We start from the raw sequence: 18,935 nt of genomic DNA, 5'->3' as shown, positions 1-18,935 counted from the left end.
TTCTCGGGTGCAAGTTGACTGCACTGGCATTATGCCGGCTTGCAGAAGATAACGTACCAATTTTCATAAACAAGAGAGAAGAAGAAGAATAAGACTGGTGTACTGTCATAGTCGACTGTAATGGAAGTCCATAGTGCTCGTAGAATGTGTTCCTTAAACTCCCACTAATGTTAGAGCAAGGATGAAGAAGTGGGAGGTTAGATAGATACTGGCCTCAATAGTTATGTACTGTGCTTTCAAGTTGCTAGTTGTACTGTGACACAACTTTCTGCTGAATCATTTTGTGTTAATCTTAAAGAGCATTGGTTACAGACTATGGGGTCGATTAGGATCGCGGACGGACTTGAGTCCGTCCGCGACCCCTGAGGAGGAGGGAACGTCCGCATGGGCTGCGGCGTTCCCTCCGATCAAATTAGGATGTGACCGCCAGTGTGGCGGTCACATCCTCCATCTCTAACATTGCGGCGGGTGCAGCTTCAAGCTGCATCCGCCGCAATGTAAAAAATCCATGCACAGCATTTGCGTGCACAAAGCGGCAGGCACCGCCCGGTGCCTGCTGCATTGTGCACGCAAATGCAGGGGGGTACCATAGGTACCCCCCATGTGCACCCCCCACCCCACCTTCACCCAGGGGGCCCGCAACGGGCCCCCGAAGTGAAGGTCCGTATGCTTTTCCACGGCGGTAAAGTCGCCGCGGAAAAGCATATATTTTCAGACATCCTAATATGCCTGGCGGTGTCTGATAGACACCGCCAGACATGTTAGTGCTTTTCCGCCGCGGTCGCCTTCCGGCCGCGGCGGAAAAGCGGCGGACAGATTATCAGACCCACCAGCCATCCTAATTTGGCGGTGGGTCTTTGGAGTCTCCGCCGCGGTTTTTCCGCATCCTCCAGGCCGGCGGACACTTCCGCCGGCCCGGAGGATGCGGAAAAACCGCCATCCTAATCGACCCCTATGTCTTTCTTTCTTCATATAGTTGCTCCTTCCAAATCAACAAAACCAACAAGGAAGGAGCAGGCTCGAATGGCCCTGCAACGGAGGCTGGATGCCACTGTCGCCGAATATCGGCGGTTGGTGGCCCTGGAGGAGGAGGACACGCAGTCTACTGGTACATCCACTGGGACAGCTGCATCCTCCTCCGTGCCCCCACGGCCTGCCAGCCAGCGCAGTGCTCTAGCGGTACGGAGCCGGGCTACCAAAGCCAACCGCCACCGCCGAGCAGCAAAGACAGCAGCTGCCCCCCACAGGAGTTGCAAGGCACGCCAGCGCCGCTTATGCCTCAGAGTGTCCTACCTGGAACAGAAGGTCTTAACCTATAAGACCTTGGTGGAGGGCCTCCGCTCCGACCATGCCACCCTCCGCAAGGAGTATGATGCCCTGGCCGCTAAAGTGAACAGCATCCTGCCGTAGTGTCCCTTGCCTCTTTTTTAGAGACTTTTGGCGGGTGAGAATTGGGAGTTGGGTTGTTTTTGGGACTTTTGAAGGACAATCGTTGGGGTTAGGGAGGGTCTTGCGGGAGATTATTTTGTTAGGGCTACACAAATATACTTTTTGAAACTTTATCTGAGCATACCTGTTTTTTACTGCTTTTGAGTCTGGTGGGTGGGGGTTTAACAGTAAGTTTGTTTTCCTGAAACTTAAGTCTGTGTCATTTTCTTCCTTTAAGTGTAAATGGCTAAATGTTTTCAACACTAAGTGCCTCTCACAGAGTAAGTGATCCCCCCTTTCCCACCATGGATTTTCTTCAAATCACTTGCAAACAAAATTACACATTCCCACGAGTGCTCTAAAACCCCAGAACTCAGTTGCAAAAATCAAGAACACCCCGAAACACATGCAATCCTGCTGCTAGGGCTAACCCTAACGAACCCTAAGGTACAAAAAGTGCCAAAAGGCTTTTCCGCATGGATTTGGTCCAAACCAGTTTTATCCGGTATTAGACCTTCCCAGCAATGGCCCCAGAGCCGTCAACCCAGGCGGAAACAAGTAGAAGACCCCCAAACAGGCAAAAAGCAAATATACAAAAGTGGGGACTTAAAAATGTTCACGAAAATTTCCAAAATCACTCCGTGTGCGCTCTGCAGCTAGGCCCTAACTCCCCTCTGCCTCCATGGATTTCCTTCAAACCTCTTGCTATCAAAACTATCCATACCCAGCAGTGCTCCCAGACCCCGAAACCCACCCACAAACACCAGGAAGCCCCCCAAACAGGCCCTCGAAAAGGCTACATTGAGCGAAATGTCAGAAAATGCCAAAACTTTTCTCTCATGGATTTGGTCCAAACCAGTTTTATCCGGTATTAGACCTTCCCAGCAATGGCCCCAGAGCCGTCAACCCAGGCGGAAACAAGTAGAAGACCCCCAAACAGCCAAAAAGCAAAGGTACAAAAATGGGGTCTTAGTCACTTTCACGAAAATTTCCAAAATCACTCCGTGCATGCTCTGCAGCTAGGCCCTAACTCCCCTCTGCCTCCATGGATTTCCTTCAAACCTCTTGCTATCAAAACTATCCATACCCAGCAGTGCTCCCAGACCCCGAAACCCACCCACAAACACCAGGAAGCCCCCCAAACAGGCCCTCGAAAAGGCTACATTGAGCGAAATGTCAGAAAATGCCAAAACTTTTCTCTCATGGATTTGGTCCAAACCAGTTTTATCCGGTATTAGACCTTCCCAGCAATGGCCCCAGAGCCGTCAACCCAGGCGGAAACAAGTAGAAGACCCCCAAACAGCCAAAAAGCAAAGGTACAAAAATGGGGTCTTAGTCACTTTCACGAAAATTTCCAAAATCACTCCGTGCATGCTCTGCAGCTAGGCCCTAACTCCCCTCTGCCTCCATGGATTTCCTTCAAACCTCTTGCTATCAAAACTATCCATACCCAGGAGTGCTCCCAGACCCCGAAACCCACCCACAAACACCAGGAAGCCCCCCAAACAGGCCCCCGAAAACGCTACATGGAGTGAAATGTCAGAAAATGCAAAAACTTTTCCCTCCTGGATTTGGTCCAAACCAGTTTTATCCGGTATTAGACCTTCCCAGCAATGGCCCCAGAGCCGTCAACCCAGGCGGAAACAAGTAGAAGACCCCCAAACAGCCAAAAAGCAAAAGTACAGGTGATTAAAGTTTTAATTATATTAACTGTGCAAAACAAAGAAAGACAGACACACAGGAATAAAAGTGAATATGTACGAAAAAGAAAGTTATTGATTCATTGGCTCATTTTCAGGGCTCGGTGTCAGGGAAGAAGAGTTCGTCCTCATACTCTGCGGGAGTAGGTCACCTAACAGAGAAGAAATTCCCTCATCTAAGTTGGTGTCCTCCTCGTCTTCTTCCGGCGTGTATTCTCGTACTTTGTAATCTGGTGGTATGAGGTGCTGATTCATCTTGATCATTGTTAACCTCTCCACATTTTTGGGCGAGAGGCGGGTCCTTTTGCAAGTTACAATGCCACCAGCAGCACTGAAAACACGTTCAGAAGACACACTTGCGAGTGGGCAAGACAAGTAATTTATAGCCAGGTTGGTGATCTCTGGCCACAATTCTTTTTTCCCATGCCAATACGCCAATGGGTCAGCATTAACATAGACCTCTGTTGAGTCATTCAGATAGTCCTGCACCATCGACTCAAGGTTCTCCACGGTTCCTCCACTTTGCTTACTTTTTGCTCGGACCTTTTGAGAACCAAACCCAAGCTCAGCTTGCCAATCCTCTTCATCACTCGATATTTCTGTTGTGTCTGGTGCATGTGATCCGGTTGCCGGTGTCTTTAATGGCTGAGAGGTCACTTCTGCCACAGCCACAGGTGCAGAAGTGGAGTCTTTTGACTGGGGATGGCCTGTTGATGCTGATGTACTGCCTTTTCATTCAATTTGCTGCCGTTCTCTTTCAAACCTCATGGCTGACAAGGCTAGCCAATGTTTGTACTTTGTAACATCTTCATCACCAAAAGGAAATAATGCACTGCCTGCCAGTGCCTTTTTGTAGCGTGGATGCAGAATAGTAGCACAAATGTAATGCTATTCTGAGTGGATCTTTTGAAGACGTTCATCGCCAAGTAGGCGCTCTAATAATTTCTCCTCCAAAACAAAAGCTTCTTGCTGTTCTTCATCTTTTTGAAACTTAGAAGACACCGCCTTCAGTTTGGGCTCCAGCATGCGCAACAATGGGATAGCTTTTCCCAAACTACAGTCCTCCCTGCTGACTGCACGCGTGAAGACCTCAAAAGGACGAAGCATGTCTGTCAGGCTTTTAACTAGCTCCCATTCCGCCGCATCTAGCCTCAGGTCCTTCTGAGCTGTACCCAGTGTTAAGAAATACTGATCGAGTACCGTAAACTGCTCATACAGACGCTCAAGCATGTAGAAGGTTGAGTTCCAACGTGTTGGCACCTCCTGGATGAGTGCTTTCACTGGCATTCGGCGTTCATGTAGCAGGCTCCTCAGATGCTTCCGGGCCTTAAAAGAATAGCTGAAATGGTTGCACATTTTTCGGCAGGTGGCCACTAACTCGCACGCTGGACAGTCTTTATCCAATAATTTTTTAACAACCAGGTTTATACAGTGCGCCAAACACGGCACTCTGAAATAGTGACCCAGATCCATGGCCTTAACTACATTGGCGCCATTATCCGTGGAAACATAACCAATCTCGCGTTTTTTGGGGGAAAGCCAGTGAAAGACCTTTGTGTTAAACTCATTCAAAATGTTTTGTGCTGTATGACGTTTCTCCAAGCCAAACATGGCTAGTGTTGCATATTTCCGAGCAGCTTTAAAAACTTGGTCCAGGTCAACACCTGCGTTTAGCTTTGCTTTAACTCCTAAAAAAGAGACCCAGTGTCCAGTGATGCACATGTAATCAGTGCCTGCGCCACTGGTCCACATGTCTGTTGTCAGATGTATAGTGTGAACAGCACTCTTCTGCAAAGCTGCCCCAATCACCTCCAGCACATCTTCATGTAGTGCTGGAACGCAACTCGGGCAAAATAGAACCGGCTAGGAACCTTCCATTTAGGGCAGAGCGCTGCCACTAATTCTAGAAAACCAACCCCGTCTACAAAATAAAAAGGGAGAAGATCCAGCGCTAGCATTTTAGCCAGCTTAGTGTTATACAGACGCGCCGTCGGGTGGTTGCGTTCATATGGCGCGTCTGAAAACAACATGGTTCTAATGTTGCCCTGGACCATTTTACGGGATGATGATGACTTCTTCGACCCAGTTACGCACGCTGATGAACTTTTTCGCATTGGTGTCTCACTCTCTCCCACACTCTTAGTGTGGCTCACAGGGGGTGTGCTGACAGGGGTACTGGGTGTAAGTGAAGTGTGTGACGCTTCTTCCTCCTCGTCATCAGCAGATGGAACATCAACGTTTTCTTGACTTGCAATTTGGGCTTCCTTGATCTCCTTTAGGTGCGCAAGCCATTGGACAAGGTGCTGTCTCTTAAGATGACCTCTCTGGCCTCCAGTCCCATAGTTGGTACCAAGCTTACCACGACTAACTGCAAGCTTACAAATGCTACAAATGGCTAGGTTTTCCCTTGTTGTGCTAACACTAAAGAAGTCCCAAACTGCGGACTTGAAATGTCTGGGGGGGGGCCGGAGGAGGCGATTCTGGTGGTGGTCATGCTGCTAATGCCAGATGAAGTGGAGGATGCGTATTGCTGAACTTTACTACGTTGTGCACTTTGCCCACCACTAATTGAGGTCGAGGTGGATGGAGGTCCCTTCTGGCGAGGAAGAAATATGGAAGCGGTAGGTGGTGGTGTACTAGTTAACTTTAATGATTGTGGTGTTCCCATTGCCTCCTCGTCGACTTCATCATCACGCTCAGCAGCTTGTCGGGCTAGGGTCAAAATGTCTGTTTGCTGCATGCCCGCTGAGGCTGGAGTCAAGCCTGTGATGACTGCGTCGTTGTCGTGAGAGTCTTCAGTAGCAGGAGTATACGCCACTTCTTGTTGAGCGTCATCACACTCCATAACTATGAGAGTTTCGACGACCTTCCTTTTACGCTTAGCTACCTTTGTCAGATCATGGTGTGCCTCAGCCTCACTCTCAGACGGCAGTGGTGCTGGTTCCCAAGTAAGATCCATATCATCAGCAGGAGGTGGGCTTGAAGAAGATGTAGACACCACCACCCTTGATCTTTTCCTTGCTCGGGATGTGGAAGACAATGAATGATCATCAGGAGGAGTGGCTTCCTCGAATGATACCTCGGCTTGATTGTCGATTTCCAGATGTGCCCCTACTTCTGGAGGAACAACTATTGTGGGCACTTGTTGTGCCCCTCCATGCACCTCTGCTTCTGCATCTCCTTGCGCTGCCTCTCCTTCAACATGTACTTGGGCTTGTACTTGCACATGTAGTTGTTGTTGCGGCTGTGGTTGTTCAACACTCGTCAGATGAGTTACAACAACCTGTGTTGATTGAGGGACATTGCTGCTGCTTTCTTGCGATGAGCCAACATAACTGGTCGATGGTGATTGAACAAGTAGACTGGCTGCCTCTTCAGCACTCAAGGGCTTGGACTTAAGTTGGCGTGGGGGTGGTGGCACTGAGCCCAATGGAGCGGGGGTGCTGCTCCCAGCTTGGTCCCCAGCAGATCCCGCTGCTGCTGCAGGCGTACTTTTTTTTTTATTCCCAAAAAATGTAGCGGGCGGCAGACCAGTCTGCTATGTAACTTGCTTCTTCTGCTCCTTTCTGGCAACTTTCTTGCTAGAGGAGCTAAGGGGAACTTTTTTTGGGGCCATCTTCTTCAGATGTCACTCAGAACAGCAGGCCGCAGTTGCACAAGTTGCAGAGTTGTCTGTGGCCACACGTGACGTTGTGCTGCACACACCGCAGCAGGACTTCTTCCTGGCACTGGTGGTTCTCTTGTGCACCTAAAAGCAATGGAAGACAGAGGAACATCAGTTATACACCCCAAAAAATCGACAAAAACCACAAAATTCAGCACAATCCCAGCCCACCCATGGCCTCAATGATGTTTAAATTCAAGAAGACACCCCACAGAAAGACTAGGCCCATGCACCACTCACTACCCCTGGGCATAATGGATGAAAGCTATGCAAAATGGGTGCACCCCAAGCACATGTTGCCTGTACCAGCACTCAAGATGGCCACCACCACCCACATGGCCAGTCCACATCAACAGTACACCCCAAAAAAACGAAAAACACACAAAAATCACCACAATCCAATGCCATCCAGGATGTTTACATTAAAGAGAGTGAGAGCCCACAGGCAGACTCAGTCCATGCACCACTCTAGTACTACCCCTGGGCAAAAGGCCCCACCAGCAGCCCCAAAAAATCGACAAAAACCACAAAATTCTGCACAATCCCAGCCCATCCATGGCCTCAATGATGTTTATATTCAAGAAGACACCCCACAGAAAGACTAGGCCCATGCACCACTCACTACCCCTGGGCATAATGTATGAAAGCTAGGCAAAATGGCTGCAGGCCTCAGACACTGCCTGTCTTCAAAATGGCCCCTTGCACCCCAAGCACATGTGGAGGGCCTGCCTGTACAAGCACTCAAAATGGCCACCACCACCCACATGGCCAGTCCACATCAACAGTACACCCCAAAAAAACGAAAAACACACAAAAATCACCACAATCCAATGCCATCCAGGATGTTTACATTAAAGAGACCCCACAGGCAGACTCAGTCCATGCACCACTCACTACCCCTGGGCAAAAGGCCACAACAGCAGCCCCAAAAAATCGACAAAAACACAAAATTCAGCACAATCCCAGCCCATCCATGGCCTCAATGATGTTTAAATTCAACAAAACAATTGTATCATGCACCCATAACTAACCCTGGTCCTACTGGATACTGTGGCTACCCACAATATATTTTATTTAATGTTCTGAAAAAGTTCCAAAATTGTAGTTGCAGCAACTGTAATGCCCCAAACAAACTTACTTGTGAAAGTTGATTTCTAATCCAAAAGTGATCCAAAGAAATTCAAAAAGGCCTCAAATCCAAATATCCAGCAGCATCCACAAAGAGTAATCCTTCCAGGTCAAGGTCCAAATGAAAGTGACCAGCACATGAAGAAAGCACTGGGAGGAGCCTGCTGGACAGGAACAGAAAGTTGGAGACTGTGGGGCACTTCCTTCCCCCCCCCCCCTAAAATGGACTCCTTGCTAAAAAAAGTGCAGGCAAATATCAACCTGAGGAGTGATTCTGATAAAAATCATCATTTTCTGAAGGTTTATGCTGTTTGCTGGTGGATTTCTTGTGCAGAATTGCAAAATCTGTATTTCGCGAGTGCGAGATTGTTGCTGCCCGCCACACCTACGTGTTCGCAATTGCGAACTCTCGCGATGCGTGCTGTGCAAGGTGGCAAGCCGCGATGACGTAATCGCGGTCTCTAACTCCCGCGGGATCTCGCTGCAAGATCCAAAATGGCGCAGCACACGCAAAATATGGAGAAAAACCACTCTGCAAACGCTGAATGACGGTAAGTGAACGCCGCACGCCGCAAAATTGTATTACCAAGAAAATAAAATCCGCTGCGTGCGAATTTATGGATTTTCGGCAAATTCGCGAGAGTTCGCGGATTGCGAATGTGCCGAAAATCCGCAAATTCCGCGAGCGGAACGGATTTTACGCTCATGCTTAGTCTCCAGGGCTTTAAGTGGAAGCTTTTTCAATATTATATACAACAAGCCAAAGTTGCTGCTTATTTATCGTACACAACTAACAACAATTGTCCTGACTTGTTGTAGGTATGATATTACTTGCTTGCAATGACAGAAGCAACAAAATACGAGTCGGGCGGCACACTATGCTAAGGACAGATTTTTAGCTTACATGTTTTAAACCCACGCCCTTAATTACATTGTCCAGCCCCCTTTGAGAGACCCTTCAGTTTTTTCATCCCACTTAAAGCCCTGGTTAAATCTATTTGTGACCGGTACTCTACAAAGTATTAACAATGAAGTACGCTCTCTGCTTGCTCAGTTTTAATAGAAAGCTTATGAGTTAAGATACACCGCAATATTTATCTAAATGCCATTAGAAGTGATTCTGCGGATACTTAAGAGTATGGCGTAAAGTGAAAAAAAAAGTAAAAAGTGCTATGACACATTCAATGCAAGCCACGCCATAGCGCTTTTTCTTTTACTTTACGCAGAGGCAAATGACAGTGACTGCAAAGACATGCACTCCAAAAGTGCATGTCAAAAAGTAATAAAAAAAAGAGGGGCAGATTTATGAGGCCCTTGCGCCTCTTTGCGCCGCAATTGCGTCACTTTATTTGACGCAACTGCGGCGCAAACAATGCGCCCTATTTACAACGTAACGCATCTAGGAGATGCGTCACGTTGTAAAGCCCTGAGCCATAAGGAGGCGTTCTTGCGCAGGGGGGGCGTTCGTGCGCAGGAACGCCTCCTAAAAGTGGCTGAGTGAAATCTATAAGATTTCACTCAGTCACTTTCAGGCCAATGCTGCGTCAAAACCCTGTGCCTGCTTGAAGCAGGCGTAGGTCTTGACGCAGCATTGTGAAGATGGTGCACCCCCGAGCCTTGCTGGAGCTGCGTCACGCATCTGTGCCGTTTTTGCCCCATGGTGCGCCGCATTGTAAATGCGGCGCACCATGGGTGGCGGAGCTGTGGTGCACTGTGGCGCACATTAACTGGCGCATCCCTGTTAACATAAATCTGCCCCAGAGTGCCTGCACTGCTAGAGCCTGCAGTGCAAGCATACAAGCCACACGAAGCGGTGCTTTGACCAAGCTCCATGGCAGGAAACAGACTTGACTCTAAGCCCAGGAGAAGACGGAGGTGAGGAGGAGGTGCTGACCAATTTTAAGCAAGGAAACCAGAGCGATGTGGGAGCCATCTGGGAGCCGTCCAATGGTAAGTAAAGGCAACTAACCAGTGGGGTTGAAGCCCCTTTTTAAGATTTTTTTTTAATACAAGAGATTTTGCAAGCATAGTGCATACAGTGTGCGAGTGGAACCTAAAAACGGGGGTTAGTGTAAATCTTCCCATTAAATAGCTGGTAAGGAAGCTCCTAAATATTCCCATATATGTTTAATATTAAGCCATAAATTGTTATTTCAGAAATTAACATGAGTTCATTTGTAGAATACTATTACTTTAAAAAGACCCACCACTGCAGCAGACTAATGCACAATGCCGCTGTTGAACCTGGCCCTTTTTGCAGGGTTATTCCCAAACTTTTTTCCTTCTTCTTATTCTTTTTTCTAACCTGTTTTTGTTGGCTTTCATACTCTGGGCACTTTACCTCTGCTAATCAGTGCTGAATTTCTCTCCCATGGGTTATCATTGGAGCTGCCCTGTATCCTCTTGCAAGTGTAACTTCTAATTGGCAAGAGACGGAGATTTGGAGTTTGGGGTCCCTGAACTCACAATGTACAAATGCGTCTTTTAATGAAGTTGGTTTTTAAATTGTGTGTTTGAAAATGACACTTTAGAAAGCAGGCATGTTCTTGCTTTCCCATTCTGTGCCTCCATCTGACTGTGGAATCTAAGACTGATGGAGGGTGACAGCTAGGCTGTTGTTCATTCACTCCAGACACACAAAGAGAGCTGAGGTGTGCCCTGCATATCCTGATAGACCATCACCAGGCTGATGGTTCTTCCTGAGCTAGAGTAGAGGGAGGAGTTGTCACTGACATCTGAATAGGGCTGTGCCTGACCTCACACAAACCTGTCTCCACCCCCTGTAGTGTGTCTGGAGCCATGTCAGGGCAAGTGGGGCCTTGGGAACTATGGAGACTTTCCTTTGAAGTTGACCTACCTCAAAGGCAGAAACTGGTATAAGTACTAGAGCTGGGACTCCACATTTTTAGAACAGTTCTGTACTAATAGGAGATTCTGCCACGAAGATGAGCTACAAATGCTGTGCGAGGGGAACTGCCACTCCTGTTTGTTGCTGTGTTGTGCTTGGCTACTGCTTGTTGCTTCTGTCCTGTGCAGTAAACGGACTGGCCTTTGCGTTCTTTATCATGCTTGCCAGGGTTCTCCAAGGACTTGTGTGTGCTTGCCTCCTGTTAAGAAATCTCAGGGCCATTAAAAACTTTACCTGAGCCCCTGAACTCCTCCACTGGAAGTTCTGACCTGCCAAGTGGTGCCAATTCCAGTTCTGGGCCCTTGGAGGTGGCTGTGCTGGAAAGGACTCAAGAAAATCGAACATCAACCTTTCAGCCCCATGTTTTTCCTGCCGGAAACCCCAATGTATCACATTAGTGCAGCCAAAAAATCAATGCAGTACCTGCTGTGCAAATGAAAAGATCATCGCAGCCCGAGTCCTGAACCCTGTGTCTCCAATGTCCAAGGCACTCGCTCTGACTCCGATGCAGAACCTGTTGTGTGACTGAAGAAATCGAAAAATCACCTGCTTGGCAGCTGGAAAATCAATGCAGCGCTGGTTTTGCCGCTGCCGCAAAGACCTAGCATGTCCAGATTTTTGACACAGTGCACCAGTAAGGAACCCAGGCCGCATATCTGGATCCGGTCCCAGTAAGAAATTTATGCATCACCTCCCCTGACAGTAACCTTACCTGCGCTGCAGTAAGGAACTGACTCATCACGGACACATCACCTCCCCTTGAAGTAAAAAACTGACACATCACCTCCCCGGTGCTGCAGTAAGGAACTGACACATCACCTCCCTGGCACTGCAGTAAGGAACTGACACATTACCTTCACTGGCACTACGGAACCGACGCCTCACCTCTCCTGAGAGTAAGGAACGTACCCATCGCTTTGGTTTCCGGCACCGCATAGCCCCTGCGCCTTTTTTCATCCTTGATTTTGACACATTCAAGGTACTTTGTGATAAAAGTCATGCACCCATAGTTTCCTAGGGCCCAATTCACAGAATGAACTTAAGATTCAATCCTAAACTTACTACTATTTTGGTATTCACTAAATGCACTTACTACTTTTGGCATTCACAGAATGAACTTAAGACTCAATCCTAAACTTACTACTATTTTGGTATTCACAGAATGCATTTACTACTTTTGGTATTCACAGAAGTTAGGATTTTATCTTAAGTTTGTCTTAAGTCTGCCTTAAGTTTGTCTTAAGTCTGTCTTAAGTCTGTCTTAAGTCTGTCTTAAGACAAACTTAAGACAAAATCCTAACTTCTGTGAATACCAAAAGTAGTAAGTTCATTCTGTGAATGCCAAAAGTAGTAAGTGCATTCTGTGAATACCAAAATAGTAGTACGTTTAGGATTGAGTCTTAAGTTCATTCTGTGAATCAGGCCCTTAGGGACTGAACTGGCTTGAACCTTTTAAAAGTGATATCTTTACCTGTGTATGTTGCATTTGTGTTGCTTTGGTCTTGTGTTACTTAGATGAACATTGGTCATTTTTCTAAATTCTTGTAGTGTCATTTTGTAGTGTTTTCACTGTGTTACTGTGTGTTTATGGACAAATGCTTTACACATTTCCTCTAAGATAAGCCCGACTGCGTGTGCCATACTACCAAGTGGGTGAGCAGGTGTTATCTTGAGTGTGTAAGTCCCTCACCCTGACTAGAATAAGGGTCCCTACTTCGACAGGGCGCACACCACTGCCAACTAGAGACCCCCATTTCTAACACTGTCCTATTCACAAACATAAATGTACACATGTAGATTTACTCTTGTACGTAGTAGTAATGTTACACTTTTTGGTATTCACCATTTCCGAGTGTAAATTTACTACTAGATGCCCACTTACAGGTTTTCCCCTACTCAAAACAGAGGGTGGAGCCTGCAAAGAAGAGTGTAAAGTGATTATTTAGTAATTTTTTTAAAATGTATTATTTTATGTCCCTGGCTCCATTATTTTCTATGGGAGTGTAATTTAGTCCCTCTGAGTAGCCATGTGCATCTGTGGACAGTCTTCAAAACTGGGTTGGAGTACATTATGACTGTATTGGGTCCTTATTGGCTGTGGTAACTTTAGAAGTGCAGTTTGTGAATAGCAATGGGCTTACGCTATCAAGGATGGCTGTTTGTATTGGCATGTGCCTCTCTAAACCCCTTTATCCCATCCCCAATCTCCTCCCATTTAATAGTAAGTATTTGCAGTTTTCCAGCCACTTCCCCGGGGTCCTCCCATATTTTCTTCTAAAATGTATACCTACTTGTGGGTGGAACATGACAGCTGGGGAAGAGACCTCTACATAGAAAAGATAGGAGAGTTGGAAGAGGAGGTTACTACACATAGGCTTGTGAATAGCATTTTGTAATATATGAGTAGTACCAGTGTAGTAATAATAAGGGAACAGAAAAATGTGGCTGGTGAATAGTCCCCAATATATTTTAAACATGCAGTTGCAAATTCAATTGACCTTCCCGTGAATGCTATTGGCTTAGCCACGGTTTCCATGTTTTTGTGATTACTAATTGCAAAAACAATTGAAAAATATGCCTACCCATCATTGCATATCTTCTTGCTTGTGTGGCGGTCAACTTGTAGTGTTCTTTTGTGACAAAGTATAACCAAAACTACTGAAAGATGGACCCAGTTTGTGCCCATGAATATGCAAGGATTTGCAGCCATATTTATTAAATAGCTTTTTCTTAATTAATTTTTTGCTACATGAACAAAATGGCCATTTCCAAATAGTAAATAATAATAACGTATGTGTGAGGTGCTACGCACATAAGTCCAAGCAAGTAGAAAGGTAGCTGTGTGAATCTGCTGGGCCTCCACTTAGGGGCAGGAAGAGGAGTGGCTTACGTTCACCAGATGAGATGGGAGCACAGGGACCGTGGAGTGAAAAGAGAGGGAGCTGGGTTCAGGGAGGGGTGGGGGATTAACAGGAAAAAGGGAGAGAGGATAAGTCAGAATAGATAATAGTCCCTCATGCACTTGAGTGCTGGACTGTAACTGACAATATGAATGGCCAGCCGACACGTGTTTCGTCGTCAAGCGGTAACAGTGCTTGCACGACTCATCAGGGCTGTAACGAGAAGAGGAAGGACCACAGGTCGCTTAGCCGGTGATACTTCCGACCCGGCCCTAGCTCGGGACCAGGCTAAAGGTTGGTAAAATGGATGTTGCTACAGATCCAGTGGACGGATGTGATGAAGATAATGCTCAACGAAGGAAACAGTGCTCCAAAGTCCTGAAGTTCGTAATGCCACCCAATGTTAACGAGCATTCATATTAGGATACAGGAGTATCAGAGTGTTAATTCCGGTAATGATAGGCAAGAGATCGCTTGGTTTCAGCGGGATCCGGTATCAGGTTGATAGTCAGCGGGGAGGGTGCTCCCACACAGCAGTTCCGGGTACGGACCCGGAACTGCTGTGTGGGAGCCTTTAGCCTGGTCCCGAGCTAGGGCCGGGTCGGAAGTATCACCGGCTAAGCGACCTGTGGTCCTTCCTCTTCTCGTTACAGCCCTGATGAGTCGTGCAAGCACTGTTACCGCTTGACGACGAAACACGTGTCGGCTGGCCATTCATGCAATAAAAGAGGATTCATCCAACAACCGTTTTCCTCTGCTTCAACCACTGTTAATTGTACTTTTATGTCCATTGAGGCATCTCTCTCTTTACTGTATTTTGGTGTGCAATTGGTTTTTGTTCTTGCTTTGTATTGCGTGTGCTCCGCACACACTTGGAGGGGTTTAGGGCCTTTGTCCCCTCACCTACTTGCACCCGGACCTACCTATCCTGTACAGTAACGTGCGCTGTGCGCCTAGTATTTCCCTGTACCCTAAAAACCCCTTCTCTCCATAGGCTTTATTGTAACTGACAATATCTCAAGCCAATGGTCTCAGGAAGAAGAAGACAGAAAGACAGTGGTTTGAGATGGCATGACCAAAAGCTCTCTCTAAGTATATGGTAACATATTAGCTACAATAGGTTTGCTGATGACAAAAAGTTAAAGTTGCATGCAACAATTAAAAAGGGCAGTTTGCATTCTATATCTGTGCTAAAGAGACTAAATTGCTTTGTGAGCCAAGTATATGTATGACATGTAATAATGTGTTTATCATGATTACTGATGTTTAATAAATGGATGCTTTTACAAATGCACTTAGGTCTAACTCTTTTTTCATCTGCCTCTTTTTTATAGGCTTTGCACTTTGGGACACTAGACTTTCAAGATTATACACATCTAGCTCTTCAAAAATGGCTCCTCTAAAATCAAAGAAGCTGATATCACTTTTTTGCTTTCTGTCAGGGGCTGCTTGTATGGCATTGGTCTACAATATCACTCAATGTCACCATCTGTTGGAGATTATAAAAACACCACAACTGCAAACATGCTCCCAGAAGTCTACCATAGCCAGCAGCACCATCACAGCATTGAATGGCACTAAAACCTTTGTCGTCGCAGCCTACTATGACAACAGAGGCACAAACCTTGTTCGCATCATTGGGATAGTCCACCATGAGGAAACAAAGGACCTTTATTGCTGGTTTCACTGTCGATCCAAAAACAGCAATGTATCGATAATCAGGGCACACATTGACATGCATTCAGATAGGTTTGGATTCCCCTATGGTACGGCAGATATCCTCTGCCCCGAGCCAGTGGACTGTGATCCGAAATATGTGTCGATTCATTGGTCGCGCGAAGGGGACTGTGAACACATACCTATGTTTGAAATAAGAAATCGCCACCCAGAGGCGTTATCTTCAAATTTCACTGTTTGCATTTCGACCATGTTTGGTAATTACAGCAGTGTTCTACAGTTTGTGCAGTCAGTCGAGATGTATAAGTTGCTGGGGGTGCAGAAAGTGATGATTTACAAGAGTGATTGCAGCACCTGGATGGAAAGAGTCTTGCACCACTACCTGTCGGAAGGCATCGTTGAGATCGTGCCCTGGCCAATTGCATCCCACCTCAAAGTTTCGAAGAGATGGCATTATGATATTGTTCCAGCAGACCTGGGCTACTATGGGCAGCTGACAGCCCTCAATGACTGTATCTACAGGAATATGTACCGCAGCAGGTACTTACTGCTCCATGACATTGATGAAATGATCATACCGTTAAAGTCCAAGAATCTGAAGAGCATGATGGCTCATCTTGAGGATAGAGGGGACAACAATGCCGTCTTCTACTTTGAAAACTTTGTCTTCCGCTTTGACGTGTTTGATTATACTTTCAACATTTCAGCCTGGGGTGGAGTACCAGGAACAAATGTACTCCAGCACATCTACCGAGAGCCTCATAGGGAGGACAGGAAAACCAAGGGGAGAAAGATGATCATCAACCCAAGAAAGGTCATTCAGACCTCTGTCCACAATATCTTACAGGCAAGCGGGGACATCATCAGTGTTCCTCACAATACTGGAGTTCTTTACCATTGTAGAAAACAATATCAGCCAAACCTGACAATAGATTCTCTAATTAAAGACACAACAATATGGAAATACAGCAAAACACTGATTCCTAGAGTTACAAAAGTGCTTAAGAACCTCTAGAAGTGATTTGAATGCAAGAATTTCTAAAGATATTAAAGTGCATTTATATGGAGATAATCAATTGAACAATTACATCAAACTAAATGATGTGGGTTCTTTAATGAAAGGATTGATTGTGATCAGTACTTTGATTTCAAATGAAAACTATAACATCTAACTTCAAAGCAATACACGGATAACATTCACACAGTTGAAGCTCATTGAAAATGGCTGCTTTCTAAGTAATACATCCGACAATGTAGTTTAAAAGAATTTTGATGTTTGCAGCTCGAAGTTTGCAAAGAAGCTTTTCTCAAGGTGAGGTTTAGCGTTGCCTACATTTGGAATGGTGAAACACTGGCACATGTCTATAGGTCTGTGTTGGATAATCCTGCTAGAATGGACAAACATGAGGAAGGGAGGAAGGGAGTATAATAACCATAAAACAGAGAAGTCTAACCTGTAAGGAAGGAACATAACGGCATATGTACAAGCCCCTATCGCCACGGGAATGTCACTTTTTCAGATGTTTCTGTGGTGATAGGGGTTTAGCTTTATTTACATGGCAGCTTATTGTGGCTTAATGCTGTCTTGTAAATAAGGCCCGCTTTCATGCTATGCTTAGCGTAAAAGTGGGGGCAGTAAGTGTTGTGGTGGGCATTCCACCGAAATACTCAGTGATTTTGACGCTGCCCCCTGTTTACAAGGGTGACGTAAGTAGGAGATAGCACCAAAATTAAGACCGGGGAAAACCTGGTCTTAACTTGGCCAAACGAGGAGAAATGTTTTATTTTTCCTCGTTTTTGCTTTTTCCATGTGTGCTGCCTTGTGCAACACACATGGAAAAAGCATAGCCCCTTGGATTTTTTATATGTAGGCAGGGGTCCCTTCCAGCACATAAACAATCTTTAATAAAAAAATTAAATTTTGTAACTTCCATGTGTGATGCATTAAGCAGCACATAGAAGTGACAAAACAGCATTTAAAGATTGTTTATGTGCAGGAAGGGACACCTTCCTACACATAAAATATCTTCCCCTGCATGCCGACACCCTTGCACTATGGTGCTACGCTGCTAAGCTTAGCACCATCGCAGTGGGAAATGCAAGGCTGCACCATATTCTGGTAAATATGGTGCAGCCTTGCGTTTCTGAAGTGGCAGAGTGAGGCATTTATATTGTATATGTATATTAATTGCACTTTTATTACTAAGCAATCTGTATCTGTCTTCCAAAGTTTGCAATATATGAAGCCTGACCAGTCATTTAAGTGTTCCCTCTTAAGTGAAAATGAACTTATTTTAATATTGAAATCACGATGATTGCACAATTATGTAGGATTCAAAGACTTCTCTTTTCTTATCCCTTTTTGTTTTTGTAATCTTTTTTATTCTATTTTTTTCATTCTTAGTATGTTTAAGGCAGAGTTTGGGTCCGTAATGTGAAATAGTTTCCTTCAAGTTGTGTATGGTTACTTCAGAATTTATATTGAATGAATGTTTTACTATATAAAGTTTTATATTTGTTAAATAAAAATAAACATTTTTCAATTTTTACTGTTTCCATTTATTACTCTATGAAAATCTACCCAAGTCAAGGATTTACATGAGCTGTGCATTTCCAAATGAAACTCTTTTTTCCAGAGGAAGATGCTTCTCCTAGAGAAGAGCCCCTCTGTCTGCCATCAGCATCACTTTTGAAAGTGTTTCCTACCCTGTCCCATTCTGGAACAATCCTATTTCAAGTTTCAAGAGGAGACTATATATGTTGAGTGTGATGTGCAAGGTAGCTTGGATGGGTAAGGATACTTATTATCCTTGTAGTATATGAGGTCTTTAATCCAATCTTTGATAGTGGGTGAGAAACCCATGCCCCATCTCATAGCCACTCTTCTTTCAACTAGTAATATTGCCAGGACTGCTTTTCTTCTGTATTTTGTTTTGTATAGGAAGGTTGGTGTAATCTTTTAAAAGTATGCTGCATGTGCATCTTCCATTCTGTCTCCATGGTTGCGTTCTAGTGACAGTTTTTACCGAGTCTAACTGCAGGCTGGCAGCAGAAGCTGGTGGCTTTTCAACAACTTAAATAAATCATCTTAAACCTACTCCACAGTGTCTTTTTAACACTGGCGACGAGGGAAAACTTGCAGGGGACAAGTCACCACCAGCTTTCCCCATTTTTCATCGAACCGACAGAGGACCCACGGATGACTTCACCTCACCTTTGAGACCAGTGAAGCAGTGTCGTCTCCTGTCTTTGACGGACCTTCTCCTGCAAATTCCGACGATTTCCGATGCTCCACTCTGAATTTGAGCATTTTTAGGGCTCACTGCGAAAAGCGCGTGAAAGCGCGCTCTCGCAGAGAGTACTATAGCTGTCGAGTCAGCTGACAAATGAGGGGGGACAAGAGCTGACCACGCGCACAGCATTGTCTATGGCAGAGTTCGATTCTGATGCGCGACTTGGGATTGGGTCGCGCACTTCAGAATCCGACTCTGCCATGCTCCGTAGGTTTCAGTTTCGTTTGACCATCTGCA

At 45.7% G+C, this 18,935-nt stretch overlaps 1 protein-coding gene across 1 annotated transcript in view; it reads left to right on the top strand.

Annotated features, from left to right (window-relative positions):
• The window catches only part of LOC144753009 (beta-1,4-galactosyltransferase galt-1-like), a 176,176-nt gene extending 159,699 nt beyond the window's left edge, over nt 1-16,477 (top strand). Inside the window, exon 2 of the mRNA XM_078640817.1 lies at nt 15,063-16,477. Coding sequence (XP_078496943.1) covers nt 15,119-16,420 — 1,302 coding nt within the window. The 5' untranslated portion in view covers nt 15,063-15,118 and the 3' untranslated portion in view covers nt 16,421-16,477. The remainder of the gene's footprint in view (nt 1-15,062) is intronic.
• The last annotated feature ends 2,458 nt before the right edge of the window (nt 16,478-18,935 follow it).

Source organism: Lissotriton helveticus, chromosome 5_1 (genome assembly GCF_964261635.1).
Source record: "Lissotriton helveticus chromosome 5_1, aLisHel1.1, whole genome shotgun sequence".
NCBI classification, from domain to species: Eukaryota; Metazoa; Chordata; class Amphibia; order Caudata; family Salamandridae; genus Lissotriton; species Lissotriton helveticus.
Note: the sequence above shows the minus strand (reverse complement) of the source record. Positions and strands in the feature narration are given on the sequence as shown.